This window comes from Platalea leucorodia, assembly GCF_965183815.1.
Source record: "Platalea leucorodia genome assembly, chromosome: 5".
Classification (NCBI taxonomy): domain Eukaryota; kingdom Metazoa; phylum Chordata; class Aves; order Pelecaniformes; family Threskiornithidae; genus Platalea; species Platalea leucorodia.
In genome coordinates, this window is record NC_138827.1 from 2,453,552 (window position 1) to 2,473,984 (window position 20,433).

General features: G+C 51.1%; 1 protein-coding gene across 7 annotated transcripts; it reads left to right on the forward strand.

Annotated features, from left to right (window-relative positions):
- The first annotated feature begins 86 nt into the window (after positions 1–86).
- ANKS3 (ankyrin repeat and sterile alpha motif domain containing 3) lies at positions 87–19,049 on the forward strand. 7 transcript variants are annotated; one of them, XM_082313925.1, is made up of 18 exons: positions 87–159; positions 4,206–4,306; positions 4,453–4,628; positions 4,979–5,177; positions 5,385–5,506; positions 6,256–6,337; positions 7,043–7,178; positions 7,495–7,653; positions 8,797–8,922; positions 10,091–10,206; positions 11,075–11,242; positions 11,787–11,911; positions 12,179–12,320; positions 13,021–13,193; positions 14,458–14,573; positions 15,444–15,527; positions 16,033–16,127; positions 16,385–19,048. In XM_082313925.1, the coding sequence occupies exons 3-17, from the start codon at positions 4,459–4,461 to the stop codon at positions 16,113–16,115; spliced, it is 2,001 nt and encodes a 666-aa protein (XP_082170051.1). In that variant the 5' UTR covers positions 87–159; positions 4,206–4,306; positions 4,453–4,458; the 3' UTR covers positions 16,116–16,127; positions 16,385–19,048. The 7 variants fall into 7 exon arrangements, with proteins under 7 accessions (XP_082170051.1, XP_082170054.1, XP_082170052.1 ...); XM_082313928.1 differs by lacking the exon at positions 87–159 and adding an exon at positions 438–524; XM_082313924.1 differs by lacking the exon at positions 87–159 and adding an exon at positions 1,790–3,554 and having other exon boundaries at positions 14,458–14,561.
- Positions 19,050–20,433: the final 1,384 nt, after the last annotated feature.

The following is a 20,433-nucleotide window of genomic DNA, read 5'->3' on the forward strand; positions in this document are numbered from 1 at the left end:
CCTTCTATTGGTCCGGCGCCGCAGGGGGGCGGAGCTTTCCTTGCTGCCGCGGAGGCTCTTGGGGTTTGTAGTCTGGAGGCTGCGGGCTGGGTGGGGGGTTCCCAGCATTCCTTGCGCGGGAGGAGTGACTTCCGGTAGCGGAGCTCACCGGGTGTGCAGGTGAGGGGCGGCGGGGGTTATGGCGGGCCGGTCTCGGTGGGGTTTATGGCCTCATGGAGCGGTTCCAGGCTGATAGCTGAGGTCTACCGACCCCGCGGCGGGGTAGGCCGGGGCGCCCCAGCGGCGCGGCGCGCCGCTGGGGTGCCCCGGCCTACCCCACCGCGGGACCGACACCGAATTCCTCCAGGGACCTGCGGCCTGGTGAGGTGCAGGGATAACGCGCCTGGAAACCGTTTTGCCGTGAGACTTTTGGTAACAGCTGTGTAGTTACCGGTTTGACAGCTACAACCGGGCTTGCTCATCTTCAGGCACATCGTTGTGTGACCGGAGCCTGCCCGGCTGCCTTGAAGTGCTAACCTTGCCTGGTATAGCCCCTCTCCTGGGAAAAGTGCTTCCCCGGTGTGGCTGTTGAAGTGCTTTTGTGCTTTTTCTCTGGCTCTGTTAATATTTTATCTTTTGGGGAGTGCACTATGTGCTTTAACACACCTGAGAGCATCAGCCTTGTGGTATGGATGAAGAGCTCAGGGAAGACCTTATTACAGCCTTCCCATACTTAAAGGGGGCCTATAAGAAAGATGGGTACAGACTTTTTAGCAGGGCCTGTAGCGACAGGACGAGGGGGGGTGGTTTGAAACTAAAGGAGGGGAGATTCAGACTGGATAGAAGGAAGAAATTGTTTACGCTGAGGGTGGTGAGGCACTGGCAGGGGTTGCCCAGAGCGGTGGGAGATGCCCCATCCCTGGCAACCTTCAAGGCCAGGCTGGCCGGGGCTCTGAGCACCCTGATCTGGGTGAAGCTGTCCCTGCCCCTGGCAGGGGGATGGACGGGATGGCCTGGGAAGGGCCCTGCCAGCCCAAAGCATTCTGTAATTCTCAACAGGCATGTATAGGATGGAGCCCAGGTGTTGCGGGTCCTCAGCTGGAGCTCGTGTTGCAGGAACACTTTCACACACCACTATCCTGTGAAACCTGATGTGGTTCCTACAGCTGTAATGTGTGTGCCCATCTCTGGTCAGACAATGTTAGTGCAAAGATGAGAGCATGCGTTATTGTGGCTGAGCTGGTAACTATTTGTACCTATACAAGGTATAAAAGGCTTCTTATTTCCTCCAGTAGGTTGTTGCTGAATGTAGTGGAGATAGAACTAAGTCAGGAGCAGAAGTGAAGCATGTTATCAGCTTGATGGCTCAGTTGGGAACTCCAGCAACCTCCACACTTGTGCTGTCTGGGGTGCCTTGTGTCTTATGGGGCAGAAGGACCCCTGTGGGTGTTACCTGTGCTTGTGGAAGAGGATGTGAGAAAATGCATTTAGCAGAGCTGGGGCAGCTTAGGGGTGCCTGATGAGTGGTGATTAACAGCAGTGTTGGATTTATTCTGTGTTGGGCACCGGTTGCCTCAGGTGCTTCTCAAATTGCCTCCCATTTATTTTAGTATGGCTCTTCTGCCACTCTTTCATCTGCTGTCACTTGTTCCTTAGGTTTATCCTCCAAAAAGGTATACTTTTTGCTGCAGTTTTCATACTAAGTTTTTATGGTATATTTCTTTTTTTTTTTTTTCCTGTCTTCTGGTTTTCTCATCTGCTCAGACAGCAAACTCTCTGAATCCAGGACAGTGTGGTGTTTGCTACCTGCTCTGAGTCTCAGTGCTGTAGAGTTCTGCTCCTGATAAATAGCTAGGTGTTGATGTAGTAAATATAATTAATAACAACAGCCTCATGGGGCTGAGGAAGGCCTCTAACAAATGTTAACTTAATTGCTCTGTCTCAAAGCAGGAGAACAGCCTGTAAATGTTCAGGAGGTCTTCGTCTAGCTTATTCTTAGCAAACGTATCTCCTCTGGTAATCCACCGCAGTACTCTTGCTTTTACTTTTACAAAGACTTTTGTGGTCTTTAGTCAAAATCTTCCATGCTGCAACTTAAGCCTGTTATGTCCTGTCATATTCACCACGGCCGCAAGGAACAGGTTATTTCTGTTGTCCTCTCTGCAGCAACCATTTATGTATTTGAGGCCGTTATCACATGTCCCTTCCAGGCATCTCCTCTTTAGACCAGACAACCCTGATTTCATTTCACCCAGTCTTTTCATTTCAGTCCTCAGGGCTCTGATCGCTTTTACTGTTCTCCTGTAGATTCTGTTCAGCTGTCCTCTCTGTTTTCTCAGGTGCTTGCACAGCTGACATCATGCTCCAGTTCAGGCTGGGGTGAAATCTCAGAATGAAAAAAAAAAAAAAAAAAAAAGCAGCAAAGACGTAGGCATTTAGAGCACAGTGCAGGTGGTAGGAATGAGGCTGAGAGTCTTGAATATTCTGGAGTCAAGCATAAACTTTGTCATGTCAATATTGCCCTGGTGACTGTGGATCAACTTGCCAAAGTTGTGTTGGTAACTAGTACCTGATGTGGGGCCGATTCTGACAAAACCCAAAGGTCTGTGGGTTTTATAGTTAAGGCATCCAGTTAACAAGGAGGTCTGCAGAGATTAGTGAGCTTCGCTTTCACCTGAATGTGCTTCTACAGGCTGTCCTGGGTTTTACCTCCTTTAACTGACTGTGAACATGCCTTTTTGCATTCCAGCGGCAGCTTTAATCTGTTGTGGTGAGAAACACTCCTACTTTTCCCCCTTATGATCCACTTAAATCCACTTATATCTCCTTGTATTTTAATTGTGAGGTGTTCAGGTCTTTCATTTGTGTTCTGCCCTGCATATTCTTGCCTGAGGCCTCTGGGTTGGCAGCAGCGTAATACAAATTCCTGCTATTAGGTAAAAGAGGTGCTTTTGCAGATATCTTGCAAAAGGAATCGTTTATTACCAGCACACTCTGATTAGGTAGAATGGATGGTGCTTTTGTAGTCTTAACAAACTGAAGAAGGAGGAGTGGAAAAAAAGCAAGGTGTGGGAGAAAGGATCCAGGTGGGGAGTGAAGAGGTAGGAATTAAAGGTGTTTTGCTTATGTTATAAGAAAAGGGGCTGGCGTTTGCAAGACAAAGACTCACAATTCTTTGGAAAATAGAAGTACGGTTTTGAAATGTTACAGCTGAGGCAATCTAAAGAGCAGCCGCTGCTGAAAAGCGTGTTCCTGCTCTCTTTTATTCTTCACCAATGCCAAATCTGGCATTTGCATGACCCCAGAATGAATCAGTCTGAGGAATTAAAGTGGCAAGAAATTATCAGGAAAAAGAAAGAATACTTTCTGTTGGCTTAGCTGCCCAACATAATATGTAGTGGGACCAGGCAAACCCCAGAAGTGCTGCGTGGTGGGTGATGAGGCTACAGGGAGGGAGAAACGCTTCCCATTGGATTGACTTGGATGTAGCCTAAAACTGCAGCTGAAGACCTCGGATGATAGATGCGGTTGTGTCGAACAGCTTTTTATGAAGTGCCAAACAAGAACACTCTCCTGTGAGTGGTTAAAATGATTAATATGCAATTGCTCCCTAAGGCTAGGGATGGGAAATAAACCTTGCAGACAGTCATGAAACTGTACTAGCTTTGTAATGAAGTTACTGTCTGCAGGACGGTGGACATGCTCGGATAATGAATGGGCAGGTGTACTGCTGCTCGAAGTGTTTCAGCAATTGCTAAGATTCACAGAGACAGGACTGGGCTGCTTCTGAAGTGCTGAAACAATAAACGGTAGAAACAATCTACATACGAGCTGATGACATAATGAAGTGCGCACCCTGTTCAGGTGATACTAACTACTTTTCGAGAGCAGTGGACAGTTGTCATTATTAATGACCATGTCTTAATTTAAGCAGGGCCATCCTGTAATATAAGACAGATGGAGAAAGACCAGGAACATCTGACGCATGAATTCTTAATTCTCTCTCTGAATTAAAAAACATGCAGACCAAGAATTACATCCTTTTGTATAATACTAAGCATGCCACCAGCACTTAAATAGGCGTTTAGTCGTCTCTTGACGAGGGTATCCAAAGCTGCCTTAGGCATATTTTGGTTAGAAGGGGAGGAAATAAAGCCAGTGCTGTGAAGCCTTAAAATGAGATTTGAAAGACGTCTCTTTAACATTACGCGCTTTTATTTTTCCAGTGTATTCAAATCCCAGAGTCCACTGCAGCAAGAAAAAACTGCCAGCAAAAACTCCTCAGCAAGTCTTATTGCTTCGGGCTAAGGAGGCGATCCAAGTAGAGGTAGGAATTTGAAACGCTCTGCCTCTGAGATGACCTCGCCTTCCAAGCCCACGGCAGCTTGGAGCTGTAGCGCCAATGGGTGATGCCGTGTTCTGTAGAAAATGGAGATCCGCAGCTGAAAGTTGTGCTTTGCTTCGGTTACTCAGGGTGGGATGTCGGAGCTGAGTGATGAAGCCAGTGAGTCGGAGCTGCTGAGCCGCAGTCTTTCCATGTGGCATGGGGTTGGTCAGATGATCTGTCGGGAAGAGCTGGACGTTCCCCTGGACTTGCATACGGCCTCCTCCGTCGGCCAGTATGAAGTGGTGCAGGAGTGCATTCAGCGGTAAGGAGGGGCTGGGGAGGGTGCAGGTCTGTGGTTCCTTACTGCTGGTTATGTTTTTTCACTGGCTGCTGTACAGGTCGGTCTAACATTGCAATGGGGGCACATCACTGCAACTCCCAAAGGGTTCTTAAGCACGAAGTTTCAAGGGAAAAGTGTGCTGATAAAAATGATCTCCTTGGTGATTTGGTAGAAGTTGTTCTTGAGCTGGTAGGAATTCCCACGCAGGCTTCAGCGCTGGAATTTTTTTCAGCCTTCTTTCAATACAGTGATGTAGTAAGAGGCTGCAGGAAGTAAGAGGCTGTGATCTCCTAGGACAGTAGTTCAGCTGAATTCTTTTCTCTGTTATTTAGTGGAGATCTGGATTTAAATAAGAGGAATTGTGGTGGCTGGACTCCACTGATGTATGCCTCCTACATTGGCCACGACACCGTTGTACACCTGCTGCTGGAAGCGGGAGTGAATGTGAACATCCCGACACCAGAAGGGCAGACGCCGCTCATGCTGGCCTCCAGCTGTGGAAATGAAAGTGTTGCTTACTTTCTCCTACAGGTGTGTATCCCATAATAAATAGGTAAAGCCACACTACATGGTTTAAATTCTCCACCGGTTGCAACCAAAGTGTGCAATTTACGTTCTGTTGTGAGTTCAGCTTCCTGATGGGGATTTAAACTCTCTTGGTATCGCAGCGCAGAGGGGCAGTGGCTAAGAGACCCAGCAGAGGGGGTGCAGTAAAGAACGTTCTCTGTTCTCTTGAAGCAAGGCGCAGAGCTGGAGATGAAGGACATTCATGGTTGGACCGCCTTATTTCACTGCACCAGCGCCGGACATCAGCAGATGGTCAAGTTCTTACTGGACAATGGGGCAAATGCCAACTGCAAGTAAGGAGGAATCTGTCGTTTTGTTTCTCAAAGGTATCTCTGATTTCAGCTGTGGAAGCAGCAGTTGGCTTATGAACGCATTCGAACACGGACAGGGAGGAGATGCCTGCTTTTGTCTTTCCTCCTGTACCTTAGGAAGTATGGCACACTCGATTAGCTAATACAAGGAGAGCTGACCTGCAGACTGAACGGTGAAGTCTGCCCATGTTGTCACTGTTCATTTAACTAAGATCAAGAGAAATTAGATTTACTACTTTTTATTAAGGGCTAAACTCTGAAAGCAAGCAGGTGCAATGCCTTCTGCACTCAAGTGCACTTTGCAAGTCTTTCTATTGAATTTTCTGTGTGCTTGGAGTTCAGCGGTGTATTTTTTTTTTTTGAAGTGTGCAGTGCGTTCGTGTGCCTTGGGAACTGCCTGTACATGTATGCATATTGAATTGCCTGAGGTCAACAAAAGGTTCTTACTTTGTTAGCTCCTGCAAAACTGATTTTGCTACTGAAAGGCAGGTCTGCAACTGGAAGAGTAATCTGTTGCTGCGCAGCCAATCGAGGAACACTTACGGAATCTCCACTGGGAGTTTTACTGAGATAGACCAGAGTGCAGTAGAACAGCCAATACGTGGTACAGTTTGTGATCAGCTGAGGGCAGAGGTTAGAGATGCCCTGTTAGGGTATGGCAAAGACTGCGGCGTGTTTCAGCTTTGATTATTCTAGTCCATGTGTGAGTGTTTGTTCTCTCTCCTACGCAGGGAGCCTGTATATGGATATACGCCTCTGATGGAAGCAGCTGCTGCTGGCCATGAGATAATTGTTCAGTACCTTCTCAATCATGTAAGTGCCTAGACAGTTCTCTGTAAAGCTGAAAATCTGTGGTTCCAGCCCGTAGAGAGGAAGAACCACAAGTTTGACACCAGACTTTTTACAGTGTTATGTTTGATCCTCGATGACGGTCACCTCTGAAGTCCCAGACTTCCAGGACTGTTCTCAAAGTATCTGCTTTCTGAAGGCTAGTACTCTGATTTTACGCTGGCCTTGCACAAACAGGAGTGAGGTCTAACTGTCCAGATTTAACTGAATAATGACTGAATTAGAAAACAAATAATGCCGTAATCTCCATATTGTTTACAGGCTTGCCTGCTTGGGCTAGTGGGCATCCTCTACCTCCAAAAGCTTGGGAGCATGCATGTCTTTTGATGTTAAACAATTCATTTTTAATATCCCATTTAACTGGTCCAGCTTACTTCCAGAAGGAGGCAGCAATGCAGAACGTTTTTCGGATAAAACAAACTAGTTCCCCGTGGCAATGCACAAGAGCCGAATACCTAGGCTACTTGGCATTCAGGGATCAGAGAGCCTGTGGGTAACTAGAAAGGCAACAAGGTATTAGTGGAGCTTGAACTGTCTGTCAAAGGTGAGCCTGTACTTCTGATGGGCTTGAAGGAACTAAGACAATTCTTTGACTCCCTTGGATTTTTTTTTATATAGTGCCCTCTGCTATGTACATTTTAAACATGTTTGTTTTTCTTTTTTCTATAGGGAGTGAAGACAGATGTCAGAGATAACACTGGAGCCACAGCACGGACACTGGCCATGAAGTACGGACATACGAAGATTGTGGGGCTGATAGATTTGCATGCATCCCCGGTGCCCAAGGTCTTCTGCAGGGGTCCAGGTAACAGAGATGTTTCAGCTTCTTCATTTTAAGATAGAACCTGAAGAGAGGTGCTTGATATTTTGAAAGTTTGTTACTATGTGTATGGGGTGGTACTGTCTTGTCTGTCCTGGAAATTCCAGCATTTCTAAGGGCGGAAGAGGCACGGATCCAACAATTTTTTTGTCTGCTGGCCCTTTTCTGACCTAGTTAAACTGTTTCACCCTCCTCCTTTTAACATTTCCTTTTTATTTTTCCACTGCATTTATAGGACCGGTAGCAAATAAAGCAGGTCAATGAATTACTATGCTGCTAACAATCTTTGTTTGAACTACAGGAAAATATGAAGAGCTGAGTTCCTCAGATGAATCCTGTTCTGCTCCCCAGAGACAGAGACCTGTTCGTAGGACCAAGGGTCCCAGCATCCATGATGGGCCCCAGGCTTTGGCTAAGATAACAGCGGTTGGAATCGGAGGAAAGAAGCAGTCTCGCTATGGTGAGAATAGTTAGAAGCCTAATAGTGTCCTTTGAGGTCTCTCAAATGCTTTGCAGCTATTTCTGTGCCAGCATTTTTTTCTTTTGGTTTGGGATTCATGTGTGGCTTGTACGGAAACAAAGACAGCGAATACCATCATACAAAGCCATCCGATCTCTGGTTTAAAAAGAAAACCCCTTGAACTCTCCTGTCAGAGCTGGATATTGATGCGTGGAATATTTCTGTGGAACGAACACTGCTCTTACCTCAATTACTGTTCCCCTGACTCTTGAGAGCAGTCCGGCTTCCCTTTTTGAGGCAGGCTCAAAAGTTTGAGAACCCTTCTCAAGCTGATGACAGAGGAAGTGGTCACAGGCCAAGAAACAGTTGATCGTGAAAGTGAACTCAGTGCTCCTAGACCTGTCAGTTTTGTCTTCCCTGATGTTTGAAATACTACTAAAAATGAGATTATGAAACCCTTGCAATAGGCCAAGAGAACGATCATCCCAGTTCAGACATCAGCCCCTGGATGCAGTGGTGTGAGTTTTGTTTTCTTGTCATAGCCATAGATATTTCTCAGGCTGACTACCTAGTTGTCTAGAATAGCCAAGAATATGGACTTCAAAGCATGTTCAAAGTTTGGTTCGTTCTCTTAATACAGATGCTTACTGTCCCACAGGCAGTGGCTGTACTGAAATGATACCGTCAGCTTCTGAAACGGTAGTGGGATGCCACTAGAGCTTTCACACAGATGCCGAGGGGTTGGCTTTCCAGGCTGTGCTTGGCTGGGGATGGGACATAGCTGGCACCGTGCTCTCTTAAGCAGATGTCTTTCCCCCTTCGATAATTTGGGTATGAAGAGGAGAGGAAATGCTGAAAGCTCCTCTTTAAGGTGCATCTCTGCTATGAGGCTGTTTCCTCTGACTGTTTTTCAATGCAGTCATCTAAATGAAGTACAGCTGATGTGTGTTTGTGTGAGGGAGGCTGTAGGCAGACGCATTTCTCAGTTTTTCTGTGTGCTCTTTAGAGTGGAACCTGCTAGTTGAGGAGACAGTCCCTTCTTCTGATGATTTTCAAATCCCTGAGCGGTTGCTTTTCCTGCTGGAGCCTCCCTAGCAACTGGCATCCTAATCTTTATTGGTTCTCCCTTCCTCTTGCACACAGAGCAGGTCCCTCCTCAGGGCTACGTTACCTTCAATGATGATGGCAGCTGTGAAGCAGACGATATCCGGAACCGGGACGTTACCTCTCCAATTAATGAGCAGGATGTGGAGAGCAGCAGCAGCAGAGGTAAGTCACTGTCTCAGAAAATAGTCTGGCTTGCAGTGCACACCTGGATGTGAGAATCATAGAATCATTTAGGTTGGAAAAGACCTTTAAGATCATAGAGTCCAACCATTAACCTATCACTGCCAAGCCCACCACTAAACCATGTCCTCAAGCACCATGTCTACCCATCTTTTAAATCCCTCCAGGGATGGAGACTCAACCCCTTCCCTGGGCAGCCTGTGCCACGGCCTGACAGCCCTTTGGGTGAAGAAGTTTTTCCTAATATCCAAGCTAAACCTGCCCTGGCGCAGCTTGAGGCCATTTCCTCTCGTCCTACCACTTGTTACTAGGGGGGAAAAGACCAACCCCTTGCATGTTCTTTTCCCACTAAGGTGTTGAGGATTGGAGTATCTCTCATGAGGAAAGGCTGAGAGAGCTGGGATGGGTTGGCCTACAGAAGAGAAAGCTCAGTGGGGATCTCATCAACTTGTACAAATAACCTGAAGAGGGGGTGTAAAGAAGATAGAGCGAGGCTGTTTTCAGTGGTGTCCAGTGACAGGACAAGAGGCAGTGGGCACAATCTGAAAGACAGGAGGTTCCCTCTCAACCTAAGGAAACGGTGAGGGTGACTGCACGCTGGGGCAGGGTGTCAGAGGTTGTGCAGTCTCCATCCTTGGAGGTGCTCTTGGATGTGGTCCTGGGCAACCTGTTGTAGGTGACCCTGCTTGAGCAGGGGTTGGACAAGGTGACCTCCAGACGTCCCTTCCGACCTCACCATTCTGTGAAGCAGGACAAAGGAAGGATCTATGGGCAGTTCCTAAATTAATAAAGGATAATGTGGCTCTGCATTGGCTCTGGGCTCAAGGAAAGGCCTTTCCTGAACTTTACTAATGGGAGCGCTGGCTTGGTAGTAATAACACACTTTTCCACCCCATAACTAAGAGCCTCACAGAAACACATACACTCAGCCTTCCTGCTCGCTGTGGTGCTAGACAGACTTGGAGAAAGATTAGTGCCTGGAATCAGACATGTGATATCTCTGTCTCAGAATCTGCATATGAAGCCTTGCTCTCAGTTTCTCTTTCCTTTACACTTCTAGCAGGTTTTGCTGGTAATTGTGGAGCAAAACCAGCACTAAGTGTAAGGAAGTTGAACCTCAAACTTTTTTTTTTTCCGTATTTCTTTCCAGAGGATAACGTTTTCTTCACCAATAACTTAGCAGCCGTCAGGAGCAGCAGCAGCAGCAGTGAATGCCTGACCAAAGCCCTGGGGGTCAGCAGCGAAGGCTCCTTGGAAAGCAATGAGGTGGGGTTTTCAATTTTCCTTTCTCTGCCTTCAGCTTGGCCAGTGCCATCGCCCTTCCACAGCCTGCTGTGACTCTGCCTCCACAGGAGGCTGTAGTACCGGGCTGGGTGAGGGAAGGCAGCATTACAGGGACAAGAAAAACCAATTTCCGTATTGGAAGATTATGGATTGGCTTCTTTGATCTCTGGCTAGTAGCCAACTCTCAGAGCACATTCACTCCAGAACAGGTTGTTGATGGCTAGTCAGTAATTTTTAAGTTCTCTCCAGCTTCTGAACTCTTTGCAGACTTCTGGCTAGGTGGTGATCAAGAAAGGATGTGACTTGCTAGAGCTGGATCAGTCCTTGGGCTTGGCGAGATAGCAGGCAGTAGAGTGAGGTTTAGAGAAGCACAGCAGTGCGGTATTGGCCTTTCTGAAGTACAGAAAGGGAAGAGGTTGGAGGTTACTGAATGGTTCGAGTCACAGCTTGCATGTTGAAGACACAGCTCTGGGGCTGATGTACAGAAGGGTGATATAGCTGAACATGAGCAAAAGTCCTCTATCTTGAGGAGCGTCTCACAGCTGGAATCTCGGTGGATTGTATTGGTTCAGGGAGGATTCAGCATTGCTCTTTGCCCTGGCATGTTGCTTCCTAAGCTGGGATTGCAAGAGCCTGATACTATTCCGTGGTACCAAGCTGCCATCTTGGGAGTGACTTGGCTCAGCCCTTCCTAATAAAGGCTTTTTGTTAGTCTTTGTTGCCCATGTTTGTGGCCCACTACCTGGATTTAGAGCTTGGAACTTGAAGGAGTCTGCACTTGTTAGCTGTAGTGATCCTGGCATCTTTGCATGATCATCTTTACATTTTCTGTTTTTTTTTTCTTTTCCAGGATTCTGACCATGCAAACAGTCCCCCTAGTCGGAAACAAGCCAAGAGCTTTAAGATCAAGAATCGCTACAGCAACAGTGATAGCCAGTGGACCCACTGCCCAGGGAAAGCTGGGAGCTCTGGTCAGCACCTAATCCTTCCCGAGCCCCCTGCCTATACAGGGCCCCAGGTAACTACGCGCACAAAGTTGTCTCTGAAGTAACACAGATCTGTGTGAAGCTTGGGAGGCTTTTCCAAGGTTGCCTAAGCTGCTTTCTTGACCTTCTCAGACAAAAGGGAAGTTGTCACTACAACACCTTTGGTTCCAAACCTCTGCCCAAACTTAAATGCTCGTGAAACAGCAATTTCTTGTACAAAGAACTGTCTGCTTAGGTGTTGCTGTTGCTTGGAGGGATATTCTAGACCCTCGGGCCTGGGGGTGTGCTACCAAACATGTCTCTGGTGGGGGCTAGGGTAGATGTTGGTGTGTTTTTCTTCTCTGCATGTGTTACAAGAGGCAATGGCTGCAGCAGACAGGCCAGTCCTCTTGCATTGTGTGACTACGGAGAAGGGCAGTTAACCAGGGGAAGTCATGGTTGCTGCTAGAACCCATGAAGGCATAATGGCAACAGGAGGAAGCAGATGTTTATGAGGAAGAGGCATGGCAATGCTTTTGTTTGTGAGGGTATAAATAAGTTTGTTGGTTTTTTTTTTTTTTTTTGGATGGGCTGCAGGACCTGGCAACATTCCTTGAGCAGATTGGCTGCCTGAAGTATCTGCAAGTGTTTGAGGAGCAAGATGTCGACCTCCGGATCTTCCTGACCCTCACAGAGAGTGATCTGAAGGAAATAGGCATCACGTGAGTGTCTGTAATGTGATTCTCATCTATCCCCTTACAAACCATGCACACAGCCTGGTCAGGAAAGTTTAGCTAGTGAGTGCTTTTCTGTTCTGGCCGTCTCCCACACAATTTTGATATCCCCTAGTTCTTGGCTGCAACAGGCTCCTGGTTTTGGAGGTGCCTTGGAGGAACCAGGAGACTGCAGAGGTCCTCGTGGCATCCCGTTGGGCCTAGGGACAGACGGTGCACTGGTTGGGCCCTGATAGTTTCCCATTCTCTCACCAGTCTGTTTGGACCCAAGAGGAAGATGACTTCTGCCATTGCCCGATGGCACAGCAACGCTCGGCCGCCCAGTGATGCCCTGGAGCTGGCCTACGCAGATCGGCTGGAGGCTGAGATGCAGGAATTGGCCATTCAGCTGCACAAGGTAAGAAGGGATGTGGTTTAGCGGTGGACTTGGCAGTGCTGGGTTGACGGTTGGACTTGATGATCTTAAAGGTCTTTTCCAACCTAAATGATTCTGTGATTCTAAGTCTGCCACGCGCTGCTCAGTGCCTTACCACACTGCAGTTGGTGATCAGGAGCATGGTTTTATGTTGTGCCTCTAATGGCCTGGGGTAAAGGAAAAAACACAACTTTCAGCGGACGCGCTTGGTGTCAAAGTAGATCAGGTAACACCGTAAGTGCAGCTTATCCGCTCCTCATCTGTGCTCCATGCTCGTGAAGCCTTTATGTCTGCTTCCCATCCATCTGAGAACTAAAAGGGCGAGTGGGAGGAATTGAATACCTACTCTTTTTCAGTAGCGTCATTTTTATGGTGAAGTTGTGCAGCCGTTAGTGAGCAGACTTCTGTTGATTTGGGAAATTGGGCCTACTGAGTATCTTTGCAAATGGAAAGGAAGCGGGAATTGTAACCGTGGGACTGGTCTTGGTGTGGAGAGAAACCGTATTTGGTGTACAAGCCTTATCCAGCTTCCTTTCGCACTGGGTTGGGCGCGCTTTTGCAGGAACCCCCTGGCTGCCCGAGCCATTAAAACAGCGGGGACTTCAGGGACGTGTCAGAGCAGGCACACACGAGAGCGAGGTACGGTACTCCCAGCCTAATCCTCCGTTCTGCTCTGCTGTAGAGGTGTGAAGAGGTGGAGGTGATGAAAGGCCAGGTGTGCCAGGAGCAGAAGCTGCGTGCGGTGGCCGAGAGCTGTTTGATGGAGCGGGATGAGACCTGGAATGCCATCCAGTGCCAGCTCAGAGAGGCGCAGGCCATCACCAAGGATGCTGGAGTCCTACTGGATCAGATCAAGTAAGTCATTCCCAGGAAATGGCACTGAGGCTACTGGGAAACAGGATTTGGGCCGATCAGAGGTCATATCGGCAGTCTTGCAGGTGATGCTTAGGGTAAGGCAGGGGAGCTCCCCAGGCGTCTGAACCCATTTTGGATCCTGCCTGACTTGCTCTAGCGGAAAGCCACAGCCGCGTGAGCGGATGTGAAACCTTAAGCAGATGCGTGAGCTATAAACAGCCTGACTTTTCAGGGATGCTGAGTGCTCCTGTTTCAACTAGAAGGTGAAGGCACTCAGCTCCTTTGGAACCAAAAGGCTAAGTGCTTTGTTTGTGCTTACATCAGGGTATAACTTGGTGATGGGGTGAATGCAGGAAAGAGTTTCTCACTTCCAAACCGTATCAAAGGACTTGCCATGTCTTGCCCTGACTAGTGAAGAATACTTCTCTTGCAACTGTGACACCTAACAGAAAAACCTGCCCTGTTCATTTGCACCACTGCCTTTGAGTTCTGTTTTCCCCCACCTCCTAATTTACCTTTTGTTGCCTCTGGGGTGCTTTTCTCCCTGCCCCCGTTTGGACTCCTGTCACGGGCCCTGTTCTGTCCACTGACAGAACAGAGATGTCCTTGAAGGTGACGTTAATCCTACTGCTATAGTTCCTGGCCCAACAGGGAATGGGGCCTGCTCACTACCAAGCCTGGGAGAACTGGGATTGGCTTCCAGAAGGACAGCAGAGCAATATTCCCAGCTGCGAGGGGCAGAGCACTTGTCTTTTCCCCCTGACTGAGGAGCTGAGGCTGGCTGGTAGAAGGGCCCTGCCCTGCTCTGAGGATGCACTGTTTGAACTGGTGGTGTGATGATGTTAGCCAGAGAACTTTGTGGGCCTCTCTTGCTTTCACCTGATGCCTGTCCTGAGGTAGCTTCACTTGCCCATTAGAAACCTTGGATCAGGCTTGATTCTCATATAAACCAGGCGCAGCCCCCGGCTTGGGCTTTCTCCTGCTCACCCAGCCCCCTCCTTCTCTTCTCCCCCCGCAGCTCCTCTGTGGACAGGGGCAGAGATTGCTGTGGAGATGGGGCACAGTGGAGAGCGCCCCGAGCTTTGTCTGGGGCACGTCTTCCTCTTCCTGGGAAGGAACAAGGAGCAGTTTGTAACCCAGGGCGTTAGATGCGGTCCCTCGGCACCCCAAGCAGGTACTTGCAGGATGTAGGAGTGCACAGACCGACGTGTTGTTCCAAGCAGTGTCCCTGTGCACTTCTGATGGGTTTTGTCTTGTTTGGCAGATCCTGTCAAGCAGAGCTGTCCTCCCGGCTAACCCAAGAGCAGGCAGGCAGCAGAGTGCTGGACGCAAAGGTGCAGCTGGGAACCGGTGAGAGCAGGCGGCCTGGTGAGCGTCCGGGTGAGGAAGAGCTTTTTAAACTACACAAATGGGTGCAAGGGGTGGGCAAACAGCAGGACACCCCAGAGCAAGCCACGTGCTTGTGTTTCATTGCTGAAAGGATAAGTTAGAAGTGATTTGGAAACAGATGAGCAGCCAAACCCTTAAATTTAATATAAAAATTCTTGCTCAGAGAAAGCATTTAAAGCCCTCGGGGTGTTTGGAGTTTAACTGCAGCAGAGTTTTTCAGCAGCTTTTGATTCTTAGCGAGGGGGAAGTTGGGGGTCTGGCAGGTGTTTGTGGCTAAAAATGCAAAGCTGTAGCACAGGTGCCCAGTGGCAGCCCTGCCTCACGGGCCTTCCCACGCTGCGGCGTGCGGGCACCTCGGGTGCGTTCCCGCACTGTGCGCTAGAGCCAGGGCTGAATCGGAAGCCGCGGCTGCTTCCCTAACCCCGTCTGGGGGATGGTGCTGTGCGGTCTGTGGGGCTGTGCGTGGCTGGGCAGGCTCGGCCCACCAGCTCCGTATCACGAGGAGTCAGCAAATGATGCTGCTGCCCATGACACGCTCCCAGAGATGCGCTCTTTGCTGCTTGTGTTTTAAAAGTGAGACAAGTAGAGATCCTGTTGATTTCTGTCCGCTACGCTTAATTTCATTGAGATTCTCTTAATGTATGACCTAGCCAGTATAAAAAAAAAATTCCTAAGTGGTAGAATTACCAGCAAACCCCCTCAGTTTGTCACGGGCAATTCCAGCTTTCTTCCCGTGTGACTCGGAACCCCTAACTGGAGCCGCTTGGGTGTGGATGCTTCACAGCAACGCCAAACCCCTGTCTCCGCTCTGTCCCAGAGAGCGTGCAGATTGATTAAATGTGTGGTTCCTCTTTCTTGCAGTGCTGGAAGGATGGCCGCCTTCCTTGAAATCTCTGAGCTTGCCTGAGCTGTCAGCTGTCCTAGAGGAGTGTGTGGGAGAAATGGGTAAGGTGGGGAGGACTCTGGCCACATGAAGTGGCTGTTGTGCTGGAGGGGAGGCGTGACTGGGCAGGGTTTTGATGATTTGGCAGTGGGAGGTTGGAAGGACCTAACAATCTCCCCTCATTCTGGGAAGGCTCCAGGCTCTGAAGTTGGTGCTGGCGTTTTCTTGCACTTCATCTCACTGCAGATCTTGGGCTCTGCCTCATTCTCAGCCTGGAGCTGTCAGCAGAGGGAAGGGGGCTTGTGCCCTCCCTGCATCTCCTGCTCAGTGCTCAGAGCTGCTTGGGAAGTGATTCCCAAAGCCTGTGTCCTGTTCTCCTGACAGGAACTTATCCCAGCAACAGGCAGTCGGAGAGTAGAGACGCTCCTGGTTTCAGGGCACTGGAAGCTGCAGGGGAGAAGGCAACATGGAGGCAGGAAAACAGTGGCTGAATCGAGACCGCAGCCTGGTCTTTACCGCTTGCCGGCCCGTTGCTAACACCGATTTCTCCTTTTGGTTTGTCCTCAGGAAAAGCTCTGCAGACTGTGACTCAAAACCTCCAAAGGCTCCAAGCCCCGGGGCAGAGCGGGCAGAGCTGGCTAGAGCCGTAACAGAGCAGGAGGGTGAGTGGGAATTAATGACAGCCACGGAGGGCTGTGGCCTTGAGGGGGACATCGTTCCTCGCAGCAAGTAACGGCCGTCTGCCGCTTGTACCCCGCGCTCGCTCACACCCTGCTCGCTGAGGCTCTGCTCTAACTAGTCCTTATGTGCCCTCTGCTTGGTTTTCCCTTTGGAAAATCCTTAGTCCCGTTGTCCCTCTGCCCCACTGAAAGGGTGACTGTCCTCTTTTTTTTTTTTTTTCCCCCCCCGATGGCTGCAGGAATACTGACGTCGGGTGACTCTTCCACCCGGAAGCTGAGTGTGCCTGGGAGAATGAGCGCGAGGGCCGTGCTGGCAGCACCGCAGCTCTGCTGAGAGTGCCACAGCAGCTGGTGGATGCGTGGGAGAAGGTCTCGGCCACCAGAGAATGTACCTGGGAGAACGAGGGACAGCAGAAGACAACAACCCAGCAGCTCTTTGGGCCTGACTGTTGTCTGGGTTCCCAGGATCGTTGTTCTTTGTACCAGAAGGTTGGGTTAAGAGGAGAAGCACCGAGCCCAAAAGGTTTTATCTGCCTTACGCTTCCTGCAGCCCTTGTCATTCAGGGCTGTGTGGTGTTAGAAAGCTGACAGTTACCCACAGCAATCAGTTATCCAGAAAAGGGACATCCCGTTGTCCCCAAGGCCTCTGACACTTGTCCTTTTACGTGGATTGCTCAGGAGCTGGCTCAGAAAATGTATCTGAGGCAATAAGGAAGGCAGGTTTGTTGTGGATGGGGAAAGTGAGTAGAGTTTGTAATGTTTGGCTCATTGAGCTGCAGCAAAACTCATGCAGCCCTGAGCTCTGGCAGGAAGGCCTGCCCTCCTGCCATCCCAAATGATCCTCTGGCAGGAAGGCCTGCCCTCCTGCCATCCCAAATGATCCTCTGGCAGGAAGGTTTGCCCTCCTGCCATCCCAAATGATCCTCTGGCAGGAAGGCCTGCCCTCCTGCCGTCCCAAATGATCCTCTGGCAGGAAGGCCTGCCCTCCTGCCGTCCCAAATGATCCTCTGGCAGGAAGGTTTGCCCTCCTGCCGTCCCAAATGATCCTCTGGCAGGAAGGTCTGCCCTCCTGCCATCCCAAATGATCCTCTGGCAGGAAGGCCTGCCCTCCTGCCATCCCAAAAGATCCTCTGGCAGGAAGGTCTGCCCTCCTGCCATCCCGAATCTGTGCTTCAAAACCTCTCCCTCCAAGCCAGCCCACCCTGGTTCGGTTCAGATCCTTGCCCCCCTCGGGTTGTTTGTGATCGTGTTATTCAGTCCCAAAGAACTTGTTTTTTGTGGGAAATGCTTTATGCAGAGACTCTGTCTGGTTTGTCAGTGCCGAGATCCCAATGCTGACAGTGGTTGCAAGGCAGATGTTCCCCTGGAAGGACATGAGAGGGAAGGAAGAGCTCGAGACCGTTCAGTCTCCTGTGCCTCTGGCAGGCAGCAGAGCGCCGAGGCAGGCACAGCAGGAACTGAGGGACAGAGCTGTCCCACGTGGCAGACGGGTAAAACAAATCACGTCCCAGTGCAAAGCTTTGGTCCTCAGCCGCTGCCTGCCTTTGGTTTCCAGGCTTTAGTGTTTGGAAATAGCTCAGCCGAGGCATCCTTGTGTCGGCGGTGTGGGTGTTTTCAAAGGGCAGACAAATGGTGCGGGATGAGGCTGCCTCCCAGAGAGACCGCTCCATCGCGGGGCGAGCAGCCCCAAGGGCTCTGCTGACAGTTACGTTGCTGTAAAATGGTTTCCAGTGACTCTCTGTTCCTGCGTGTTGCTGAGTCCAGGCAAACAACAAACAAACAAAACCTGAAGTCTGTGATGACCTTGATGAGTCTGGAACAGCGTTCTTCTCTTTGCAAGGAAGGGGAAGAAGCTGCGTGTTCCTCCTGATTTTAATTTTTTGGACCTTGATCACAGATGGTAAAATACAAAAATCCATTCTGGCTCCATCCTTTGAGCCAGTCACCCCTTCTGATCGGCCGCCTGGGACCGTTTAGGCGGGCTCGGAAGCTAGTCTGCATTTGGTAAAGCTAACGCCTAGTTCGACTGTCCCGCTGAACTGGTGAACGCGTGCTTCCAGGGGACGGTCGCGGGGCAGCGAGGCAGGCATGGCCCGCTCTGCTGTGAGCCTGCCCTGCTGGCAGCGTGCTCAGCTGTGGGCTGCTGCCTTCGACTCCTGTTTAACCCTTAAACTTAACGTGGCGCGCTGTTATTGTCATCTTTAGCAAGTGACACGGGTGTACGCGCGCGGGCGTCTGGCGCTCGCTGCGCAGCAGGCAGCGGGACAAAGCTGCAGGAGATTGCACCCTGAAGGATGAGCTTTGATGAGGTGGGGCCAATTCTCCGAAGGCGGCGTCCCTGAAAGCTGCTCAGAGCATCGAGGCTGTGCTGGGAAGAGCATTTTGGGCTTTGTCCTTCGTTCCCTGTTGCTGGAGGGATGGCGGGGAGTGCCAAGGCAGGCTGCGCTGCCCTTGCCTTGGCGGTCTCTGGCTGCGCTGGTACAGGGTTGTCCCTTTGGAAGCCCAGACTTGAATTTAAGACAAGATGGCTGGGGGGAAAGGGGAAAAATTTTCACAGGAGCAAAAAAAAAAACCCAAAACCCACCCCCAAACCCCCCCCAAAACCCAAGTGAAAAGGCCTGGGAGCAGCTGGAGAGCAAGGGCAGCCCTGGCTCAGCAATGCTGAGCTGTGCAGGGAAGCGGGTGGCTGGAGGGAGAGACTGCACAGCTCTGGGGGGAGAAAGGGGGTTTTTGGGGGTACACCCACTAGCTTGTGATGTTCGGGGGCCTGGGAAAAGGGGTGGGTGAGGGATGCAGCGGTGTGCGTATGAAGGAAAAGGAAGGCCCCGCAGAAACGGTGCTGCAGGAGCCCAGATGGCAAGGCTGAAAGGGGGCTAGAGCAGCCCCGGGGGGGCACCGGGGAGGGGATTTCATGGACTAGCGTTTCCCTGAGGAGGCGATCCCTTAACTGGAGGCCTTCAAACAGCGCTCGTTGCTGAAAAGGCGGCTGTGCGGGCAGCAGGGAGTCTGGTGCTACCCTAAGGCAAACTGTCCGAATAAAAGCATCTTTGCTGACTTGGATAAAATAATAAAAACTGAAAACCTGTTTCTGGTGTCAGGGTTTCTCTGGAGGGAGCTGGGGTTGTACAATCACGAATAACCTCGCTGATGGATTTTGGGATAATGGGGAATACATGCAGTGCTTTCCAGCTTGCTCTCCCGGGCGGTCCGGGGCTGCCTCACCCACAGCTCCCCAGCCCTGCCTGGCTCCTGCCGGAGGTGACACCGCTGACGGGGCAGGGGACGGGGGCATTCCCGGGGCCTGGCAGTGCCAGCGCTGCCGAGGAAGAGCAGGCACAGGTACCAAAGGCTGCGCTCCTCTGAGGGCTCGGCTCTTCCCTTCCCCAGGGCTCAGGGTCGGGGCCGGTCCTGTTCAACATCTTCATCGACGATCTGGACGAGGGGATCGAGGGCACCCTCAGTCAGTTTGCAGATGACACCCAGTTGGGTGGGAGTGTCGATCTGCTGGAGGGCAGGAGGCTCTGCAGAGGGCCCTGGCCAGGCTGGGGCGATGGGCCCAGGCCCCGGGGTGAGGGTCAGCAAGGCTCAGGGCCGGGTCCTGCCCTGGGGGCACAGCAACCCCAGGCACCGCTGCAGGCGTGGGGAGGAGCGGCTGGGAGCTGCCCGGCGGGAAAGGGCCTGGGGGTGCTGGTCGACAGCCGCTGGACATGAGCCAGCAGTGTGCCCAGGTGGCCAAGAGGGCCAATGGCATCCTGGCCTGTATCAGGAACAGTGTGGCCAGCAGGAGCAGGGAGGTGATGGTGCCCCTGCGCTGGGCACTGGTGAGGCCGCCCCTCGAATGCTGTGCTCAGCGCTGGGCCCCGCACCCCAAGGCGGCCATGGAGGGGCTGGAGCGTGGCCAGAGCAGGGCAGCGAGGCTGGGGCAGGGGCTGGAGCACAAGGCTGGGGAGGAGCGGCTGGGGGAGCTGGGGGGGCTCAGCCTGGAGAAGAGGAGGCTGAGGGGAGCCCTCCTCGCTCTCTGCAACGGCCTGAAAGGAGGCTGGAGCCGGGGGGGTCGGTCTCTGCTCCCCAGGAACAAGCGATGGGACGAGAGGGAACGGCCTCAAGCTGCGCCAGGGCAGGGTTGGGTTGGGTATGGGGAAAAACTTCTTCCCCCAAAGGGCTGTCAGGGCCTGGCCCAGGCTGCCCAGGGCAGGGGCTGAGTCCCCATCCCTGGGGGGATTTAAAAGCCGGGGAGATGTGGTGCTGAGGGACATGGTTTAGTGGTGGGCTTGGCAGTGCTGGGTTA